At 52.3% G+C, this 22,850-nt stretch overlaps 1 protein-coding gene across 11 annotated transcripts in view; it reads right to left on the bottom strand.

Annotated features, from left to right (window-relative positions):
• Positions 1-22,850, bottom strand: part of celf5a (cugbp, Elav-like family member 5a) — a 211,163-nt gene that overhangs the window by 90,582 nt on the left and 97,731 nt on the right. For all 11 annotated transcript variants that reach the window (XM_064330269.1, XM_064330266.1, XM_064330265.1 and 8 more), the window contains exon 3: positions 530-578. In XM_064330269.1, coding sequence (XP_064186339.1) covers positions 530-578 — 49 coding nt within the window. The remainder of the gene's footprint in view (positions 1-529; positions 579-22,850) is intronic.

Genomic DNA, 22,850 nt, shown 5'->3' on the forward strand with positions numbered 1-22,850 from the left:
GGCGCAGGGAGGCGCAGGGAGGGAGGGGGGGGGGTGTAGCTGCCCCCGCCCTGCAGATTCCAGTAACACCAGCGGTGTAATTAAAATGAACACTCCCAGCATCCATCAGACAGGAACGGACAGAACAGAGAGCAGAGGGGAAAGAGAGATGAGAGCAAGAGAGGAGGATGGGGGAAAGGAGGGAGGAGAGAGAGAGAGAGAGTGAGTGAGTGAAAAAGATACAGAGAAAGACAGGAAAAGGGGGGGAAGAAAGAGACAGAGAAAGAGAAAGATAGGCAGGAGGGGAGAGACAGAGAGAGAGAGACCAAGAGAGTGAAAAGAGAGACGGAGGAAGAGATTAAGTGGGGGAGAGAAAGACAGAAAGAGAGGGAGAGGACGAGGGAGAGAGAAAGAAAGAGAGCGACAGGGCAGGAAGAGAGACGTCGAAAGCGAGGGGGGGCGAGAAAGAGAGAGAGAGATGAAGGGACAGGGGGAGAAAGAGGTAGAGAGAGAGAGAACGACAAAAGCGCGGCGAAAAGAAGACGACTACCTCCACGGCTCTCGCTGTCTGCTGGCTTCACCTGGATGGGCCGAGTCATCTGAGAGAGAGAGAGAGAGAGAGAGAGAGAGAGAGAGAGGAGAGAGAGAGAGAGAGAGAGAGAGAGAGAGAGAGAGAGAGAGAGAGAGAGAGAGAGAGAGAGAAGAGAGAGAGAGAGAGAGAGAGAGAGAGAGGAGAGAGGGGGGAGGAGAGAGGGAGTTAGGCCGGCGTTGCTTCGCTGTGAGAGACCGTCACCAGTGCAACAAGGCTACAGGCCCAAAATGTCAGCCCTCCTCCCACACACACAAACACAAGGCTACAAGTCCGAAATATCAGATCCCCCCCGACACAAACACAGGGCTACAGGCCTGAAATGTCACCCCCCTCTCCCACACACACACACAAGGCTACAGGCTACAGGCCTGAAGTGTCACCCCCCCCCTCACACAAACACAAGGCTACAAGTCCAAAGTGTCCCCTCCCCGCCTCTATCCCACACACAATCAGAGCTGCTTCCAGATATCAATCAAACCGCTGCGCGTGGGTAAACGGCTTGTGTGTGGGGCGTCAGGCCGACATCGGAATGGGGGGGCGGGGGGGGAACAACAACAACAACAGCAAAAAAAAAAACAACCAACTCGCCGCAGTCCAGATTGAGACAGACAAAATCGCCCGAGAAAGACGCGCTCCGTTTGCCCCGCCTCCGCGTTTGCGCACGTCGCCCCGGCAACCCCGACGACAGGGAAGGAAACGCTCGGACGATAAAACTCAATAGGGCCAGAGGAGAGGTGTGTGTGGGGGGGGGGGGTGAGGGGCAGGGGGATGGAGTAGGGGGGTGGGGGGGGGGATTTAGGATCGATGCGGCCGCATTGATCCCTGGCCCAGGGGCTGCAGAGAGCGACTGGCCCGGGACGAATTCCGCGGCCGGGAGCCTGGCGGTAATCCACTGGCGCCTGATGGGAATGGAGTCCGTCGGATTAGACGCTCCTGTCATCTCAGAGCGGGTCGGACGCCACGCTTTTGTCTACCTCCTCTACCTTCTTTTTCCTCATCGCAGCGTTTCAGGGGATAGTCTCCTCTTCTGAGAACTTTGGCAGAAATGCTCCTCCCCCACCCCCTTCTCGAATACCACCGCCCTCCCACCCCCACCCCCGCCCCCTAAAGAAAATGTGTCTGATTCGATGACAACCGCAGCAGGTTCACGGATAACCACAGACCATAACCGTTCCATCAAACACTGCGAATGAGTCGGTACTGGAAACAAAAAAAAAGCGTCAGATGTAAGGATTAGAATATTCTATTTCATTTAATTATGTCAGTCAACCAAGAGGAGTAAAGTAAAAAAAAAAAAAAAAAAAAGATAAAGGAAAAAAAAAAACCCCAGCCTTTCTCCTCTTTTCCCATAACCCCATTGTGTTTCAGTCCGAGGGGAACCCAGTGCCTATCTCTAAAACAAATTGCTTTAATAATAAGGCGGCAGGCGGGGTTTTTTTTTTAATGAAAAAGGGGGCTGGAGATCTGTGCCGATTTGTGACAAGATTACCGAAATATGCAAAGCAATCTAGAATCCTTCAAGGGCCTCTCTGCCATCTGTAGCCAGGAACTAAGCACCTTTTTATAGCTCCAAAACACTGGTCTCCAGTGGCTCCCCGAGTCAAGCATTGAAAAATGTCTGAAAGAGTCTAAGATCAACATTTTTTTCCACTTGCAATTTTTTCCCCCCCTCCACTCTATGTATTTTTCCTCTTTTTTTTTCTTTTTTTTTTTTACTGTCCAATTCTGGAACAGAGCTAAAAAAGGTCAGATTTAAAGACAGGGCAGCCCCATAAAAACCGTGACTTGTTCAAGGAGAAACACCATAATGGGATTTTAAAACGTCTTAATAACATGCTGATATATGGGGGGAGAGGCCCGGGCCAAATTCATTAAGTGCTAAACGTATCCATTTTCACCTTGAGGAAGGAAGTAACCTTCCTCTCCGGAATTATTCCATAAATTTACCCATCGTAAATAATAACTAGCTGGGGCTAAGTCTTTTTGCGGGAGGGGAAAAAAAAAAAAAGGGAGAGATGTTGTGCTTCTGAAGGTTGAGGTTCTGACCTTTTGTATCTTTTCTCCCTCAATCACACCCCTGCAGTTCAGAAAGTCAAGATGGCCACCCTTTTTTTTTTCCACCGCGGAATCGAAGAGAAACGTGTCCGTCTTCAAAAAGCGCTGGCGGGCAATTTAGTCACGGGAAGACTCGTGACTGGTGACTGCGCGCAAACAGACGGGAAAGTGTAACTTTTCGTGTGGACCAGGAGCAGGCTGAGGAGGAGAATTTATCCGTGTTTGAATTTCAATTCGCTAACCTAGTTTTTTTTTTCTGGCGGTGGATGCATAAACAGGAAAAACTCCTTAAGCGATCTTAGAAACGCCGGTCCTTTGTCAACACACCTGCAATCCTTCATGGGAATTGAGAACTGTGGGAAGCATTATGAGGAAGCTTTTTGGATTGTAGGCCATTTACAATTCTTTTACTTTTTTTTCCCACTGTACCCAGCCAAACCCTGTAGAAATAACTCCTCAACACATGGGCCTTGTTTGCAAGGTTTATGCGTGGAGGATGCATCTTTGAAACTGGTTACAGTTCTGGCAATAAAAGGATGGCTTAATGGTCCATTTCTTTGCCCAAAAGCAATGCAGTCTCTTCCTGTACATTGTGTACTGATGGATTCTCTCCCCGTCTCCAGTGCAGTACACACGTACATACATAAAAACACAGACTCGCAGACACACACACACACACACACACACAGTAAATAAAGAAGTCTTGTCCTTGACTGGGAAACCATTCCTTTCACATTGCAGCTATAGGAGTTCTTTGCGGTTTTTCTCTCCAATTTTTTTCTTTTTGTTAGTCCACATACTCTAAGCCATCTTTACCCAGATGATAAGGAACCTTGGCTTTGACAGAATGGGTTAATTCCATGAAATAAACTACACAGCACAGGTTCTAATTGGGATGGTTTTTTTTTTTTATCTTTTCCTGGGAATGTGCAGTGGGAGAGTCGTGGGAGGTGGTGTCTGCAACTCCTAGATAAGATTTTGCTTTGCAGTTGAGCGGCAGTTTTCCAGGCCTGACTCCGCCCCCTTTTCCCCACTCGCATTCACACACATTCTGATAGGCACCGGGAGGTTGGAAACATCCACACAGCCAAACAGATGTGCTGCAGGGAACAGTGGTCACATGACCAAACACTGCAATGTACCGATGCACCACATCCAGGAATTGCCAAATTTCATCCTTTTTTTTTTATAGTACGGTTTGGTTTTGACCAAATGGTCAGGATTCAGAGGGCTAAATCCCAAATCATATATCTTCACCCTGGAGCATGTTTCCCTAAGTATTTTACAATGTGCTGCATGGTCCAGGGGTGATAAAAAAAAATTGTGGTCATTTTCTAAAACACAAATTTGTTAAATGGGACAAATGCGAGCGAAAACACGCCTGCCATGTAAACATTTCTCAGCGAAAGAATTTCAGGATGAGTCTGGCACAAGTACTATTTTATTCGATATAACATTTCCCTTGTCATAAAGAAGCAGCAAAGGACATAGCAGTTAAAACACCTGCGTTTGAAGAATTCTCCAGAGTCCAGCATTTCACTGCCCACGGAGGGGCCACTAAAGTGAGTGATGACAGTTGGTGGTAATTCAATTGGTGCCCTGGTGTCGAAGAACCGTCAAAGGCAGAAATGTAACCCAAGCAATGCTGGAATTTCTGAGGCCAAAAACAAAAAATAAAATTTTTTTCAAAAAAAAACGACATTTGGGCTGCTCTGCTTGCCCTTTTGCCACCGCGACCCGGACTTTCGCTCAGCAGGTTAGAGAATGAATGGATGGAACAACATCTGACTTTGGGCAACTATCAGAGAAAAAAAATAATTTTCACACAGCTAGTGTAGGGAAAGTTTCGAGAAAAAGACAGGGGGATGTGAGCTTCACTGCAAGGCTCGCATGAACCAAAAAGAAAACCCATTCCTGTCTTTCATCATCCGGATTAATATCTGGCATGTGCAATAAAGTAATGAAGCAAATAAGAGACTATGTCAGATAAATCAAGTGATTTGCATTTGTATGAGATACACGGTTATTTGAATGCATTGCATCAGCTAGGGTTGTCAAGTTAAAAAAATAAAATAAAAAAATACTAGAAGCCTTCCAAATCGAGCATGCCCACTTCATATATGCAAACACAATTATGTCTTCTTTATACCTTAGACATGAACAAAATCATGTAAATGTTTTGCATTATTTCCAATACACTGTAGGTTATGTCGTATTGCTGGCCAGTAAAGTGCCTGACTATAATTGTGATTTTGCACAGCTTCCCAGGTAAAAAAAAAACCTTTGCTCTTTACATTACACTGTCCAGTTCATTTACTGCAATTCCTGGTACGATTTCCTAACACAACGGTTTATAAAATGTTGCATTTGAATGCACGAGCGGCGTGAAATACACTTCACTCCAAAAGAAGAAGAGGGATTTGTTTGCTATCACCCGCCATCCGAAACTGACAACAGGGGGGTAAGAGTCCGTAAAATAGGGGCGCATCTGCCAAAATTTCCACAGGGAAGCAACCCGGATGCATCCGCACGCGGGACCAGGGACAACGACCGGAATGCAGCTGCACTCCACAGGCTTGGGACGGCCAACGCGAAATGACGAATCGCAGAATCATTAATCAAGGGCGTGTCTTTTTTTTAAGGTTTTTTTTTCTTCTTCTTCTGGTGTATTCTGCGTTCAACTGATGCCTAAAATTTATGGATAGGGCGTCTGCGTATTCTTCTGCTGTATAAAATCTGAGTTAGGGTGCATCCATATTCGTCTGTTACCGCCTATTATTACTGGGGTAGGGTGCATCCATATTCGTCTGTTACCGCCTATTATTACTGGGTTAGGGTGCATCCATATTCGTCTGTTACCACCTTCTATTACTGGGTTAGGGTGCATCCATATTCGTCTGTTACCACCTATTATTACTGGGTTAGGGTGCATCCATATTCGTCTGTTACCGCCTATTATTACTGAGTTAGGGTGCATCCATATTCGTCTGTTACCGCCTATTATTACTGAGTTAGGGTGCATCCATATTCGTCTGTTACCACCTATTATTACTGGGTTAGGGTGCATCCATATTCGTCTGTTACCACCTATTATTACTGGGTTAGGGTGCATCCACGGAGGGGGGGGAGTGGTGGAGTACTGGCAGGTTAAGAGGAGAGTGTGCTTTTGTTTAGGGACGTGAAAGCAGCGCTATAATGAAGGGAAATGATTGTGGGCGTGCACTTTTCCCAGGTAGCTACGGTACGCTACGCGTTCTGACAGCGAACGGGGGGGAGGAGAGCAGAAATGTGACAGAGAAAAGAGAAAGTGAGAAGAGAGGGACAGAGAGAATGATAGAGAGAGGGAGTGAGAGAGAGGGAGAGAAAGAGGGAGTGAGAGAGAGGGAAAGAGGGAGAGAAAGAGGGAGAGAAGGAGGGAGAGAGAGAGAGAGAGAGAGGGACAGAGAGAATGGGGGAGGAGAGGGGGGGAGAGAATGATAGAGAGAGGGAGTGAGAGAGAGGGAGAGAGGGAGAGAAAGAGGGAGTGAGAGAGAGGGAGAGAGGGAGAGAGAGGGAGAGAAGGAGGGAGAGAGAGAGAGAGAGAGGGAGAGAAGGAGGGAGAGAGAGAGAGAGAGAGAGGGAGAGGAGAGAGAGAGAGAGAGAGAGAGAGGGAGAGGAAGAGGGAGAGAGACGTGTGACTGGAAGTAAGCTCCCCCCTGCGCTGCCCGTGTGCGTGACAGAGCTGTGAGGGTCACGGCACGCAAGGAGCCGATGACGGGCGAGGCGATGCCGCAACAGTGCGGTGCGGGGGGGGGGGAGGAGGCAGGGCGGGGGACACCGGGAGGGGGGAGACGGAGCCAAAATGGATCTCATCAACGCTCCCCCAGCGGGGGGGAACACCCGCGGAAACCCGGCTCTCCACCGCGGGGCGGGGAGCAGTCGTCTCACGCCACCGAGCGCAAAGCGGGGAAAACAGCGTCTGATTAAAATGTACAGTCGCCGCCGAGGCTCGCGTGCGACTGACTGACGCCCCCCAGTCACGGTCCCCCCCCCCCCGCCCAACCCCCCCCCAACCTCTCCCCCCCGACACGGCCTCTTTCCTTTTCCTCCGCGGGGTCCCGGCGGTGCTCAGAGGGGGGGCGTGCGAGTCTCCGCTTCCACACGCGCTTACGTAACCGCCTCATCTGTCCCGCTAAGCCTCCCCCACACCCCACCCCACCCCCGAGTCATTTAGATTAAGGAACAGTAGTAGTAGCTGAGCAGCCATTCTTTTCATTTCTTTTTTTTGTTTCTTTTTTGGGGGGGCCCAAGGCAGGGGAAAAGGAAACCTCTGGGGGGGTGTGGGTTTTAGGAGCGCGCCCCGCCAGCGTGGAATTCGTTCCCCCGCCGTCGCGTCTGTGTGTTTTTAAAATGGGATCCGACGCGGAAAACGTCCGCTTCATTCCCCGTTAGCTGCGCGGTGCTTTCTGGGAGACGTGGTTTTTTGCGAGATTTTTGAAGCGCGGTTAAAAAATTGCGAAATTTGGATGCTGGGGATTTAACAGGACAGATGAATCTGAACAATTCCTTCCTTGCTTACTTCGGACGCTGACTCACCCACGTCCTTTGACAGGGTCGGCTTCAAATAGCACTCAGATGCCATCAGTATGAATGGTAAAGGGACTGCATTTATATAGCGCTTTTATCCAACACGCTTTACAATTGATGCCTCTCATTCACCCATTCACACACACACACTCACTCACCAACGGTGAAAGGCTGCCATGCAAGGTACCAATCACCTCGTTGGGAGCAATTAGGGGTTAGGTGTCTTGCTTCGACACGCCCAGGGCTGGGGATCGAACCCGCAACCCTCCGACTGCCAGACGACCGCTCTTACCTCCTGAGCTACGTCGCCCCTTGTGTGTGTTGCGACCACCTGACGGTGGCCGTGGTCCTTGTTTTATTCGGGTTTAATGAGTAATAACGGACGGGCTGCGGGTTATTAATGCACATTACCGGACCATCAGAAAGCTCGCGCTCCTCCGCTGTTCCTAATGGGAAAATAAACACCTCCTGACTGGCGCATCCCAGCTGCGATAATTAATATTTCCAATTATCGATTTGAAAGTGTGCTGAGCGGGTGACAGCCAAGGGCCTCAGCTCGGTTAATAAATCTATGGTGTGCGCGTGCAGAGAGAGAGAGAGAGGGAGAGAGGGAGGGAGGGAGAGAGAGAGAGAGGGGGGGGAAGGAGGGAGAGGCTGAGGCAGAGAGAGAGAGAGAGAGAGAGAGAGAGAGAGAGGGAGGGAGAGGCTGAGGCAGAGAGAGAGAGAGAGGGGCTGAGAGAGAGAGAGAGAGAGAGAGAGGGAGAGGCTGAGGCAGAGAGAGAGAGAGAGGCTGAGGCTGAGGCAGAGAGAGAGAGAGGCTGAGAGAGTCAGAGGCTGAAGCAGATGGAGAGAGGGAGAGAGAGAGGGAGGGAGAGGCTGAGGCAGAGAGAGAGAGAGAGAGAGGGCCTGAGACAGAGAGAGTGAGAGAGAGGCTGAGAGAGAGAGAGGCTGAGAGAGGGAGAGAGAGGCTGAGGCAGAGACAGAGAGAGCGAGAGAAAAAATACAGACAGTAGTAAAAAATAAAAAACGGGACGAAACTGAGAGATGCGGAGCGCTAAAGAACCTGAGAGCCCAAGCGTTTTCTCTTTTAATCCTGGCGTCCGAGATCACTCTGACTCCATTTCACAGGGATCTCATTTGTTTACAGAATCCACTACGAGGAAGTAAACGAGCGCGCAGCGGACGGCAGACACGAGGCAGCGAGCAAGAGAAATGGATTGAGAGAGGAAGAGAGGGTGAGAGCTGCCAGAGCTCCTGGTAGTGGATGTGTGTGTGTGTGTGTGTGTGTGTGTGTGTGTGTGTGCATGTGTGTGTGTCTGTGTGTGTGTGTGAGAGAGTGTGTGTGTGTGTGTGTGTGTGTGTGTGTGCGCGTGTGTGCCTGTAAAAGCGTGTGTGTGTGTGTGCGCGTGTGTGCGCGTGTGTGTGTGCGTGCCTGTAAAAGCATGTGTGTGTGTGTGTGCATGTGTGTGCGTGCCAGTACAAGTGTGTGTGTGTGCATGTGCCTGTGTGAGTGTATTTGTGTGTGTGTGTGTGCCAGTAAAAGTGTGTGTGTGCCTGTGTGTGCGCATGTGAAAATTGGCTCCTAGCGCCGCTGTGGTTGTGCTGATAAGAGCCTTCGCTGCACAGGCTTGTCAGGCGCTGCCTCTAAACCCTGGGATTTCTATCACAGCCAAACGCGGCGGGAACCGGGGGCTAGACGAGCCACGGACTCCAGAGCCAATCAGAGCCCTCCCGCCAGCGTGAGAACGCTCCCCCCCCCCCCCCCGCGTCTCCTCAGGGCCGCGTGGAAACGCTGTGTGTGGGAGACTGCGTGGGACACAACCGCAGAACCGAGCAACTACCCGCCCCCCCCCCCCCCGTCCCACGCCCAAACCCCACCCCACCCCTCAACTCTACCCCAACATCCCTCAGCCCCCACCCCACCCCTCAACTCTACCCCAACATCCCTCAGCCCCCCCCTCTACTCTACCCCAACATCCCTCAGCCCCCACCCCACCCCCCAACTCTACACCAACATCCCTCAGCCCCCACCCCACCCCTCAACTCTACCCACCATCTTGGGCTGCAAACCCATCTGGGGCCTTGGTTTCTCATCACACATCCACCTCTGTGTCACTAACATATTTCACATGTAGCAGCTTCTAACCAACGCAACCCTTTTTTTTAAATAAATTGCTCTATGAGCTACTTATACATATATATATATTTTAGGAATGATGAGTGAATTTATGAGATCATTAAAAACACATACAGTCACACGTCAAAGCAGCCGCACTACATTAACTACAAGCGATCGAGGATTGCGCAGAAAGTCAAGGACTTCACACCACCGTGATTCCCATTTTAGGCAAAGACACGATAGTGAAGACAAGACTGTGAGACCGTATGACTGTTGCGCTAATAGGGTTTCTATTTCCAGCACTCGTACAGTTTATAGGAAATACTGCGCTGTGCCTTTAAGGCCTAAGCTTGCATGCCATGAGATTTGGATACCTCATCAGTATTTTGATGACTTTGACTTTCTAACGTCCGAATCCCCCCCTGCCCCTGCCCCTGCCCCCCCCCCACCACCCCCCCCACATACAAATACAGGCTTAACTGTAAACATACAGACTCAGGCTTAACTGTAAATATTTGCCAGCGAGAATACGCTGTGCTAGCTGTGTACTTCTGCACGGGGGGGTTGGGGGCGGGGGTGGTGTTGGGATCACGGCAGGCCCAAAAGGTGGGGGGGGTTAAGAGGCACAGTCCCGTGCTCCCCCTCCCCCGCTAGTTTTCAGTCACGGCAGTCAGTGAGGTGGGGGGCAGTTATGGGGGGGGGGGGGTGTGGTGTTAGGACCACGGCAGGCCCAAAAGGGGGGGGGTAAGAGGCCCAGTCCCCCGCCCCCCCCGCCACCAGCCTTCAGTCACAGCAGTCAATGGGGGGGGGGGGCAGTTATGGGGGGGGGGCAATCTCTCTCAGCCATCGTCAGCGGGGCTCAAAGGGCGATTGACGCGGCCCGTTACGATAATGTGTCCAGCGACGGGACCCCCCCCCCGTGCCCCCCCCATTCTCTCACTTATCCTAAGGATCTTATCTCCAGAGCACATGCAAGATTAGGAATCTGCTCTTCTTTTTGTTATGTGTGCGTGAGGGACTGTGCATGTGAGCATCTTTTGTGTGTGTGTGTGCGCGTGTGTGTGTGTGCGTGTGTGCGTGTGTCTGTTTGTGTGTGTGTGTGTGCATGTGTGTGTGTGTGTGTGTGTGTGTGTGTGTGTGTGAGAGACAGTGTGTATGATCACAGAGAGGGAACTTAGACAGTGTTCCTCTGCCACAGATTCATCCAGGCAGGCCCATCACTCACAAATGTACACCAGGTGAGTATATACTATCAGGTGAGTCTATGCAACCAGGTCAGTCTATATTATCAGGTGAGTATATACTATCAGGTGAGTCTATGCAACCAGGTCAGTCTATACTATCAGGTGAGTCTATGCTACCAGGCATCCCATACACCAGGTGAATTTACACTACCAGGAATCCATGAACTTCAGTTGTATGTGGACTGAAAAAAGAAAAACAACAGGATAATCCTGCTATCAAAGTTTTATATTAACAGGTAGTACAGTTCTTAAAGCGTGTTTATTAAAAGTGAAAAATCCCACGAAAGTGATAATATCTCAACACACACACACACACACACACACACACACACAAGCACACGACACACAAGAACACGACACACACACACACGCACACACACACACACACAAGCGCACACACACACACATGCACACACACACACACACACACACACACACACACGGACACCCGACTGAACGCTCCCTTCCTCCAGCCGTGTGATCTGTGTGAGGATGTTCCCGGTGCTGTCACTGCAGGCGCCGGATTGTGACAGATTACAGGGCGTCGCCTCGACCAATCGGCAGCCGGCAAACGCTTCCTGGCCGCTGACCCATAATTCCCGGCGTACCTATGCAGAGTTGACGTTTCTTTAATGGTTTACAGACCTCCAGCGAGCTCACCCCCCCCAGAGCCCCATGATAGCCTATTAGCAATTCACCACAGCTTGCACTTTTTACCCAACCCCCCCATCCGCCCCCCCACCCCCACCCCCACCCCAACCTTCCCCTTCTTTCCTCCCCCCACCCCTCCCACCACCACAACGTTCCTGGGGGGGACAACAACAGCAGTGCAGAGGAAGGAGCGGAGAGGAGAGAGGCAGCGAAGCATGTTGTCTTGGCAGCAAGAGGGATCTAAACAAGCGTCAGTTTGAGAGAGAGAGAGGGAGAGAGAGAGTGAGAGAGAGGGAGAGAGAGAGACCTGAGGCTCGGAACGGTACACAGCCAGAACCGCCCGTCCATCTGCCCGAGAGCATTTCCGGAATAATAATTGTATTCTCTCTCTCTCTCACTCTCTCTCTCTCTATCTCTCTCTCTCTCGCTCTCCATCAACACGGTGTCCTCCTCACATCAGCAAGCCGGCCTGGATCCACATCACCTTTTTGTTTCGCTTTTTTGTAACGTTTTTTCCGGGGGGAGGGGGGGGGGTGGGCGGCAGCCTTTCAAAAAATAAAAAAAATGAAATAAAATGTTTACGCCAATCTGGAATCAGTCACGAGAAGAGAAAAAAAGAAAAGGTGCTCTTTACAAAGAGCCCCCCGTCTGCCTTCCTGCTTACTGCAGCCAGGAGCCCAGCGGCCCTGATCTGTTAATATAATAACGATAAGGGGAAATGAGTGTCTCGAACCTGGAGAGGTGGGGATGTGGGTTAAATCGGTGCGCCAAGTCAGTCCATCTTTTTTTCGAGCCCCTGACTGTGTTGGCGCGCCGATTCTAAGCGGGGCAGGGGGGTGGTTGGGGGACGGGGGCGGGGGGACAGAGAGATGGCCTGAGTGGGATGGGGGGGCAGAGAGATGGCCTGAGCGGGATGGGGGGGGGACAGAGAGATGGGGGGGACAGAGAGATGGCCTGAGCTCGGAGCGGGGGGTGGGCAGGGGGACCGGGGCGGGGGGGGGGAGTGGGCAGGGGGACGGGGGACGGCAGAGAGATGGCCTGAGCGGGATGGGGGGGGGGGACAGAGAGATGGCCTGAGCTCGGAGGAGCGATTCGGGGGCCAGAGCGATCCGTCCATCTGTCCACAGCTACGTTGCCGGCATATCAATGTGGCGCATAGCAACACGAGGCCGTCCGTTGCCACCGCCCCCCCCCCCCCCTTCCCCCCGGCCGCCTCGTCCCCACCCCGCCCCGCTTCCCTCCAGCGGGCGCCAGCCTTTTGCCGACATCGCTTCGCTTTCGGGCGGTAAAACAGAGAAGTCACGCAACGCGGGGTCGCTCGTAAAAAAATTAATTTATACATTTTTTTTAAAAAGACCCGCCCTACCCGTTCATGCACCCGTTTTTATTTTAAAGGTTGAGCTCTCCCCTCTTCTGCCGGCGAGCCCTTGTTTTTTTCGGGAGCGACCTTTTCGGGAAGGGAAACGCCAGGGTTCTAGAACGTGTGCGCCGTCTCCTGGGCAACCCCCGGAATGAAAGGGCCCTCCTTCCTTTTTCGCGGCGTCAGAAAAAGCGATGACGTCATCACGGGACTCCTCCCGGAGACCACCCCACCCAGCCCGAAAAAGCACTGAGCCTCAGCGGAGGGATGGAGGGGCTGTCCCCATGGGATGTCGGAATGCCAGGATGGTTGGGGGGGGGGGGGGGGGCGTCCCCTGATGTGATGTCACAATGCCAGGGTGGGGGGGGCGTCCCTGATGTGACATCAGAATGCCAGTATAGGGAGGGGGGGCCGTCTCCTGATGTGATGTCAGGGATGTCAGGACAGGGAGCTGGAATGCTGGGAGAAACGCGCCCCCCCCCCCCCTTCCCATCAGAGCAGCTCACTGAACGCAGAACATGCCAAGAGCCACGCTCCTCTGCAGTCCCACCCCCCCCCCCCCACACACAGTCCACACGCTGCGGGCGGGGAGGTTGTGTCCCCCCCCCCCCCCCGCTCCTGCTCACAGAACCTCCCTCCATGGGAGGGGGGGTGGTGGTGTATGGCTGCATATATGCATCATGCATCATGCAGCATTCATACCATTTACAAGTGTATTTGTAAACTAGTTGGTGGTAAAAATAGTCACAAAGGGAAAAGAGCCTGATTTTCTTCGCTTTTTAATTCCTACATTTTAATGAGGTTTATATCCAGCTACCATTTCAAACCACTGGGGGTTTTGACTGTATTCAAGATATAAGTGTGCATTCACACATACATATAGTCCTAATTTCAAGTTTTTTTATATGAGGGTATGAGATTTTTTTTTGGAGAACTGGAAATAGATACTGTACTCTCATTGGACAAATCACATTTGATAGGCAGCCCACTAAACAAATGCACTGCTGATAGGTTAATATGCAAATCGCCACATTTCTTACACAAGCAACACAAGTCTCCAAAAGACCAGCACCAATACCGAATCCTGTCATAGTGTGCAGGATAATTACTTCAAGATACTCAATTGAACAGAATGAATAGGCTCTTTTTATGTATAATACAACTATGAAAGAGTTGACTTTGACACTACTGAGTATTTAAACATCTGCAGGATTTTACAGCATGCTTCATGCTAGTGCATTCGGCAGGCTGTGACCCTCTGACCTCCGAGCACAATAAGCAATGCTCCACCTCAGTAACGTTCCCTAATTTCCTGCGTGTCCAAATTGTTTCCATAACTCTGCTTACCGATTTGCTTTTTTTTTTTTTTTTTTTTTACTGCAGCTCGGGGAGCTCTTAGGTGCTCCTCGGTGCAGATTACATCGTGTTTTGCATTGTGGGTAAGATCTATAAATACGAGGTGCGTGTGAGTGTGGGGGTGGGGGGGGGGGGAGGGGGAGGGGGGTTGCACTCTGTCACAAAGACAACTCCATCCCGCCACGTTTCGCACAAACCGCACGCCTCGCGGTTCAAGGCCACAAGCTCCCTTTCTTCAAGTGCCGAAAAAAAGCTCCGCGTTTAATTCTAAAGAATGCCAAGATGGGGGGGGTGGGGGGGGGGGGGGGGGTGAGACGAGGCATTCATTTTTTTTCCAGAAAAGAAGGCCAAGTGAGGGGGGAGGAGGTGGGGAAGGAGGGGGGGAGGAGGAGGAGGAGGGGGTGGGTGGGCGAGCCAAGAAAAGTGATTCAGCCTCATAGTTCATCTTCATCCGAGTCCCGTCTTAAAGCCCAGTTCATAGAACAGGTCCTGCCGAAAATCGATGCGGGCCCCCCCCCAGCGGCGGTAAAGGTCACCCGCTCAGCGCAGGTGGCCTTTGTGGGCCGCGGAAGCCAGCGCTCGTAGCGCGCGGAGCGCCGCTAAGTAGAATTAATGGGGGGGGGGGGGGATCGATTATTCCTCGCGACGGCTTAAATTGAACTAAGCAGGGAATCGTTCTGCGAAAGCGGGGGCCGTGGCCGTGACGCGAAACGAGACCGGACCGGTCGGCCAAACCCGAGCGATTCGTTTACAAACCGTGAAAAAAAAAAAAGCGAAAGCAGAAATTAAAAAAACTGGGTGGGTTTTTTAAACACAAGAAGCCCGGCTCGCGTAAGCACATATTTTTCAGGGGGGGGGGAGGGAGAGGGCACTGATCTTCATCTTTATCCCAGGACCCAAAACCGTGGGTAACATGGTGTCTAAAAAAAGCCAGCTGGGATAGGGGTGATGAAAACCCCCCCCACCCTCCCATTTCTGTACTCTCCCCCTTGTTCCCCCCCCCTCGGGGTTCTCATTTCTCAAACATTTGTTCCCCCCTTGTTTAAAATAAAATCAATGAGTAACCAGGGGAGACGAATCGACGAATCAGCGTCGTGCCCGCGGGCGAAGAGGCTCGACACGCTCCGCGATGGCAGTCACATGACCGCCAACATGACTGTGACACGGGGGGAGGGGTGGGGGGGAAGGGGGCGCGGAACAGGGGCCGGGGAAGGGGGTGCGGAACGGGAGGGCGGGGGGTGGAGGGGGGGTGGAGGGGGGATATAAGGGGTTGGGGGCGGTGAATACATGTGAGATTTCATGCGGCTGACAGGCATGCAAAATGGGAAACTTTATTTATAATGTACGCCGCGGGTTCGAGGGAGATTTTCACACGTCTTAAAATCGCGGCACGCAGGATCGCCTCGGCAACGGGACGAGGGATTGCCTTCAGGGGCCACTTCTGTATTCTGCAATGTTTGTAATTTCACACCGTTAATGCACAGACACACACACACACGCACGCACACACACACTCCTGCGTTGGTAAGTGCAGCATCCTACTGCGAGACTCAAAAAAGGATTATGTACTTTGCGACTATATATAAACACTTTAAAGATTATTCAAATTTATACAGGAACTATAAGTCGCTCTTTAACGGGCATGCCTGACGCTTGAGGACGCATCGCGCGATCTGTTTTAAAAGAGAAGGCGGCAGCAAAGTGTGCGTTTCGGATTAAAATGGCGGCGGCGCAGCAGAATCCAAATTAGTGCGCATCAAGGCAAACGCACTTCAGGTCCCCGATATCGTTCTGATGGGACCACACAGCTTTACCCAGCACAACACGATTCCTAGCCTTAAAAAAAACAAAACAAACAAAAACAACAACAAAAAACTCCAGTACAGTGATCGGTGATAAATCAACTCGAACAGAGTTTATACTTTATGAGTCCAACAGGAACACTCAAATACTCCATTAGAGTTAAAAGCACTCGAGCGAAAGCTGATTTTGTTGCTGTGTGCCAATGGCTTCACCTCACTGGGGTGCCTTAGGTGGGACAGGGTGGGCCAGGGCCACCTAAATAGTATCTTGGCCCACCCATTGTGAATGCCCAACTAGGCAGCTCTAGCCCTCCTAGATCTACGCAGGCTGAGCTATGTGAATATTTCTAGCTGCGATGCCGGTTCACCTGCACCGTTGTCTCTACACCTCTCACACAAACTCAACAGAGCTTTAGGTGGCTACATTACATTACAGGCATTTAGCAGACGCTCTTATCCAGAGCGACTTACACAACTTTTACACAGCATTTTACATTGTATCCATTTATACAGCTGGATATATACTGAAGCAATGCAGGTTAAGTACCTTGCTCAAGGGTACAACGGCAGTGTCCTACCCGGGACTCGAACCTGCGACCTTTCGGTTACAAGCCCAGTTCCTTACCCACTGTGCTACACTCCGTCCTACGGCGTACGCCTCGCGTTCGGGAAATAAAATAAATAAATGTGACAAGTGGCCACTTAAGCGCAGCCTGTCCCGTCCGCCACGCGATGAGGCCCCCGTGTCAGCGCAAACTCAGACAAACGCTAAGTGACACCCTTAAGTGGGTTCAGGTTGCGCAGCTGAGGGGGGGGGGGGGGGGGGGGTAATTCGGTAAAAATACAAATGAGGCCGGCCGGTTGGAAACAAATAATTATTCATCATCTCAGCCGAGATAGGCCACCTCCTCCTCCCACCCAACCCCCATCCCCTCCCCCCCGCCCCCCCCGCCAACTCGCCTCCCACCCCCGCCCTCCTCCTCCCACTCTCCGCCATCGACCGCCGTCGTGGTGGAGCTGGGGAATAAACAGCCGGTACGGACCGGGTCAATCCGGCCCATCGGAGTTCGATAAGGAATAACCGCTCCGCTCAGGGATAATTACGCTCCGGGTCCATCATCCTCCTCCTCCTCCTCTTCATTTCCCTTCTCCCGCTCTCACCCCGCTGTCAGAGTCCGCCACCCGGCGCCCGTGGCGATGCACCACCCCGACCCCCACGCAGGACCCAGGGGGGGCCCAGCTTTTTTTTTGGGGGGGGGGGGGTTCAGATGTAGCCCCTGAGGGGGAGATCCAGCGGACTCCACCATGACAGGTCCACTCTGAGCCCCCATCAGAAGGAGGTGCCGGGTCAGCACTGTCTCAGGCATCGCTAACGGTCTTACAGGGTCACAGATAGCATTATTAGCGTGGACGGCTTTATCCGGCTGAAGGAAAGCGTTGAGCGGCGCCTTCGCTTCGCCCGTCTGGTAGAGCAGCGAATCGGGACAGCTCGACCGACGAGATCTGAGCACCCCCTCAGCTCGACTCCGAGTGACCTTTAACCTCGCTATCCCAGCATGCACCGGTCTCTCTTAAAAAAAAAAAGATGCACACATATTTTCTGAGCGCTGATGGCTTTTTTTTTACAGTGGCACGCAGCATTCTAACCCAGGCCAGCGAGGGTGGGGGGGTGGGGGTGGAAGGGGGGGGGGGGAGAAGAGAAAAGAAAAAAAACCTGATTATTTCATCACAAACAGGGAAAATCCCAGGTTACCGAGCTGCTCGGAATGTAATGAAACATCTGCCACACTCTCTCATAAGCACCCGCTCAGGACCTTCCCCGCGTCTGGGGTTTGGGGGGGAAGAGAGCGGCAATCTCGGTGTTCATTAGCCCTCAGACTGCGCGGGGAGGGGGGGTATGGGCAGCGGCGGGGGTCGGGAGGGGGTCGGGGGTATGGGCAGTGTGCGGGGGGGTGGGGAGGGGGTCGGGGGTATGGGCAGTGTGCGGGGGGGGTGGGGGGGTGGGTCGGGGGTATGGGCAGCGTGCGGGTGGGTGGGGGGGGGCAGGTGCGTGGTGGGTGGGGGGGGAGGTGGGGTGGTGGGGGGGGGGGGATGATTCATATGAGAGATGATTCCCTGCGTTATTCCAAGCTGTGCTTGAACCGGGGAGGGAGCGAGTGAGGAATGAGTCAGGTGGGTGAAACCTCGGTCATTCGCTGGGACGCCCTGTGGTGTGTGAAAGATTTAAAGCCTCGATGAGCGATTGGATGGGCTGCGATTAAACACAGCCATTCTGCTCTTTTCTAAAATAAAATTCCTCACTTTTCGTCGCCCTGTGTGTGTGTGTGTGTTTGCGCATGTGCATGCGTGCATGTGTGTGTGTGTGTGTGTACAGGTATGTGTTTGCATACATGTATGTGTGTGTGTGTGTGTGTGTGTGTGTGTGTAGAGCAGATACAGACACATAGCGACAGCACCACACACATGCAGTATATACCACCACCAAGGTGAATTACTGACATCCTCTTTCTATTAATACCGTTCATGGTGTGCAAACACGCTCTACAGAGGTGTGTAGCGCACACACATTAAAAATAACTTTTCACAGGTGAAGCGGGGTAGCAGGCAGACAGGTGGGGAAAGAGATGCCCGCACACGCACGGCATCGGATGCCGCACATGCTTAATGGTGCGGCAGCGTTTGTGATGTGGAGTGGACTTTGTCAGGTGCGGCCATCACGAGACACACAAAAAGAAAAGAAGCGGCGTGTGACTACAGAGGAGGAGAAGCCCTCATACACAACTCTGTTTCGCGTCTCAGGCGATAGCTCCACCTGACAGGGCTTCCTCCAGGACGACACGTTTGTTGCCCCATTAAAGTAGTTTTAGGGGGGGGTCCAGTCAACACAGTGTGCAGGAAGCGCACCATCCACACACACACACACACACACACGCAGGGGGCACACGGATAACCGTACGAAGAAACGCTCTTCTCCTTTCTTCCTTTTCACGCCGTCTTTTTTTTTCTCCCTTTTTTCGTGAGAGTCTTGATATTTGTCAGCCGGGTCCCCCCGGGGGCCTTCGTGGGGCCCCAGCAGAAGGGGGCCACACATTAATTAACTGGAAATAAAAATGTTATTGTCAAGCGGCTCGTATCAGACTCTGCTCTCCGCTATCTCCGCTTCGCGTGCCGAGCTGCATCACAGCGGTACACAGGAGGGCCGGGAGACACAATGGGGCGAGGCCAAAGGCCTGTAATTAGCATAGAGCTAGCAGCAGGATGAGTATTATAGGGCTTGTCTCTCACACACGCACACACGCACGCACGCACACAGACACACACACACACACAGACACACACACACACACAAGCATGCACACACATGTATACACATACACACACATGCACAGACACACTAACACATGCACACGTGTGCACGTGCATGCACAAATTCGCACACCCATGCACACACACAAATTCGCACACACACGCACACATGCATGCACACACACATACACGCATGCACACACACACACATTTTCACATACACACAGGCACAGACATGCACACGTGCACGCACACACACACATACATACACACACATGCACACACACGCACACACACCCCTGGGTGAAGCAGGGTGAAACTCCAGTAACTCCAGCACACACTGATTTTCATTTCTGAAGCTCTGGAAGCTCACGGTGGCCCACCGTCCCCTTTCATAAATATTGAATCCATATCTGCTTAAACTTGCATTGTTTAAGAATCCGGCTTACTCCCGAAACTAAAAGTCATTTCCCCTCCTTCGCGCCCGAGGGCAAAGATAAATCCAATGTTCTACAGCACAACAAGAAGCCGGGGGAATATTTCAGCCAAAGCTGGCTACACCTACACCCCCCCCCCCCCCGAACAGGTTCCGTCTCTGATTCAGCGTCGGCTCAAAATGAGATACAAGTCCCCTGTAAACACAGAAACGAGGGCCCTCCTGCTTTTCTCTGCATAATTAGACTAATTATCTGAGGGTCACTCCACGATCCCCGTCGTTTCATTAAGCAAATAAAAGACGCTGATTACCGCGAACGTATCAATCTTCCGCAATTAGGAGGCCCTTCTGATTTACTTTTTCTTTTTTCTTTTGCTTCCAAAGTCAGGCGGCGTCCTCATTTTAATGATCTAATGAGGGAGTTTTTTTTTGCTTGGCTGGCCAAGTTTGCCCGCGTAGGCCAAACAGCGTTCAGCGCTGTGCCGTGTAAGATTAATAAACCGCCTCATCCGACGACAACCGACCACGCCCAGCCGCAGTGGGCCGTGTGCGGAGAGCTGCGATCCTTTATTCCGGTACGTGCCGTGTGCTACGCGGCGCTACGTACCGAGGACACGGCCGCCATTTTGAAAACGCAGAGCCGTAATGGCGGCCGTGTACTCAGTACATGCCGTGTGCTACGCGGCGCTATGTACCGGCGCGAGCGCCATTGAAACTCTGAGCCTAATGCGGCATGTCTCAGTACATGCCGTGTGCTACGCGGCGCTATGTACCGAGGACGCGGCCGCCATTTTGAAAACGCAGGCTTGCGCGTCCGTACATGCCGTGTAGCGGCGCTATGTACGAGACACGGCCGCATTTTGAAAACGCAGAGCCGTAATGGCGGCCGTGTACTCAGTACATGCCGTGTGCTACGTGGCGCTATGTACCGAGGACACGTCCGCCATTTTGAAAACGCAGAGCCGTATGGTGGCGTGTACCAGTACAGCCATGTCTACGCGCTATGTACTGAGACGGCCGCATTTGAAGCAGCGAATGGGCTCAGGTGACAGATACGTGGTGTTTGGAGTGCAAATTCCAGTGTGTTTTCCAGGCAGACGACAGTGGAAACCAGACCTGAGTGGTCAAATGCCTATTTGATTTAGATTCATTTTCTACGCTTTACTGAGCTTGACTGGTGTATTGGAGCCAATGAAGTATGCTCAGAAAGAAGTGCAAACCCCGCCTTCTGGTCACATTGCCAGGCTCAATTACTGTACACCAGGCAAGATCAATAGAGCACAGAAAAGTATTTGAATCCAGAAACAAATAGGTATTTGACCACCCAGGTCTGGTGGAAACGCTCACAGACTCGTAGCAAGGCCTCATCCCTGATGTTCGGTCACGCGACCCAGCGTACCGTCACCGCGGAAACGGAAAACGAAACCCGAAGAGTCGGCGTTTTCCGTACGAAAAAAGGTGCGCGCCCGTATTTACCAGAGCCGCGCCGCCGTCCCGGGACCATCGTCCCGCCACCGTGCGTACGACGCACTCTCTCCAACGCCGCGTGCATCTTTTATTATTATTACTCTTTTTTCTTTATTTTTTTAATCCAGTAGGGTAGGCGTCGCGCTGGTGACAGGCGCGGGCCGTGACAGGTCCCCTTTAAATTCACCGCAGCCAATTAGAGTCGCTCCTGGCGGCGAGGAGATAGGCGGTGGTTGGCGGCGGCGGGCGACGAGCGCGGGGCCTGACAGCCCCGGTGCGGAGATGGAAATGTGGTAATTCGGAGTAATTCGGCAACTTGCCGGCGCCTGCCTGGCCGCGCCTCTCCTCGCCTCTCCTCGCCGCGCCGCGCCCGCCTGTCTGTCTGTCCGCCGGAATAAATGGGGTCAGCGCCGTGTGATCGGCAACTTTCATTTATATGTAAATGACCCCGCCGCCGCCGCCGCCGCCGCCGCTCCAATACAGCCTGCAGTGGGCCTGAGAGCCAGACACCCACCCACCCAGCCTCTCTGCACAGCCTGCATCCCTCACTCTCTCCCTCTCTCTCCCTTTCTCTCTCTGCACAGCCTGCATCCCTCTCTCTCTCTCTCTCTCTGTGTGCAGCATGCATCTCTCTCTCGCTCTCTCTTTCAATGCACTCTGCATCTCTCTCTTTCTCTCTGCACAGAGTGCATCTCTCTCTCTCTCTCTTTTCAGTGCACCCTGCATCTCTCTCTCTTGTGCATGTTGATTCTGCATTGATTCTCTCTTTGCACGTCTCCCTTCCTCTGCCTATCTCTCTCTTCTGTCAGTTGTTCTCTTCTCTCTTGCTGCATCTCTCTCTCTCTCTCTTGCTCAGTGGCCCTGCATCTCTCTCCCCCTCTCTCTCTTTCAAAGTGCACCCTGTATCTCTCTCTTGCTCAGTGGGGCCTGCATAACTCTCCCTCACCCTGCATATCTCATTCTCTCTCTCTCTCTCTCTCTCTCTCTCTTTATCCCTCTGCAGTGTGCTCAGTGGGCTCAGTGGTGACCTGTGGTCCGGGTCCAGGTGCTGTTCGGAATCAGAATGCAGGTGTGTGCCAGCCGGGGATGTCAGCAGCACACAGACCCATAATGCTGCGTGTGCGCGTGCACACAGGAGAGCGAGCGAGAGCGCACCTCTCACAGAGCGCTACGGGCGTAGCCGCGATGCTACGCCGCTTTCCACGCCGGAGGCCCAGGGCCCTCTCAGCGGGTCGGCTACGCCCAGACCGATTCGGAGATTCGTGAAGCACATCGTACGCCTCGGTGCACGCTGGGAAGGCAGGAAGCCAAATGTGCCAAGCGCCCTCGAACCCAAAAAGTCAGCAGAACCGCCGAACGCGCCCGTCGTCCCCAAACCCAAAGCCAGCGGAATCAGCAGAACGACAGATTCTATTCACTCTGTCCGCTAGGTCTTTGTTACTCGCTGAACTGGATATACGGTAAATATTCAGACATGCATAATTACACAAATAAATACCAGCCTCACTGTCTTGAACTGCACCGCCATCAAATCTATGCTTCCCAGCTAAAATATCCAGATGCATCCCATTTCAACTGCCATGTAAATGGTAAATGGACTGCATTTATATAGCGCTTTTATCCAAAGCGCTTTACAATTGATGCCTCTCATTCACCAGAGCAGTTAGGGGTTTGAACCGGCAACCCTCCGACTGCCAGACAATCGGTCTTACCTCCTGAGCTATGTCGCCCCATGTTTACATGCACACCAATACCAGAATTATTGGGAGTAATAGGCAGTTTATGCTGGTATTGAGATTACTGCACAGACAAGGATATAAATCATGTGATTGCTCCAACAGCCACGTCTACGTGATTCTTTCCATAATTGGCTAATGCTAGCTAGCTAAAGTCAGCTAGCTACGGAAAAATCCATGT

The sequence above is a fragment of the Anguilla rostrata genome, chromosome 4, assembly GCF_018555375.3.
Source record: "Anguilla rostrata isolate EN2019 chromosome 4, ASM1855537v3, whole genome shotgun sequence".
In the NCBI taxonomy this organism is placed as follows: domain Eukaryota; kingdom Metazoa; phylum Chordata; class Actinopteri; order Anguilliformes; family Anguillidae; genus Anguilla; species Anguilla rostrata.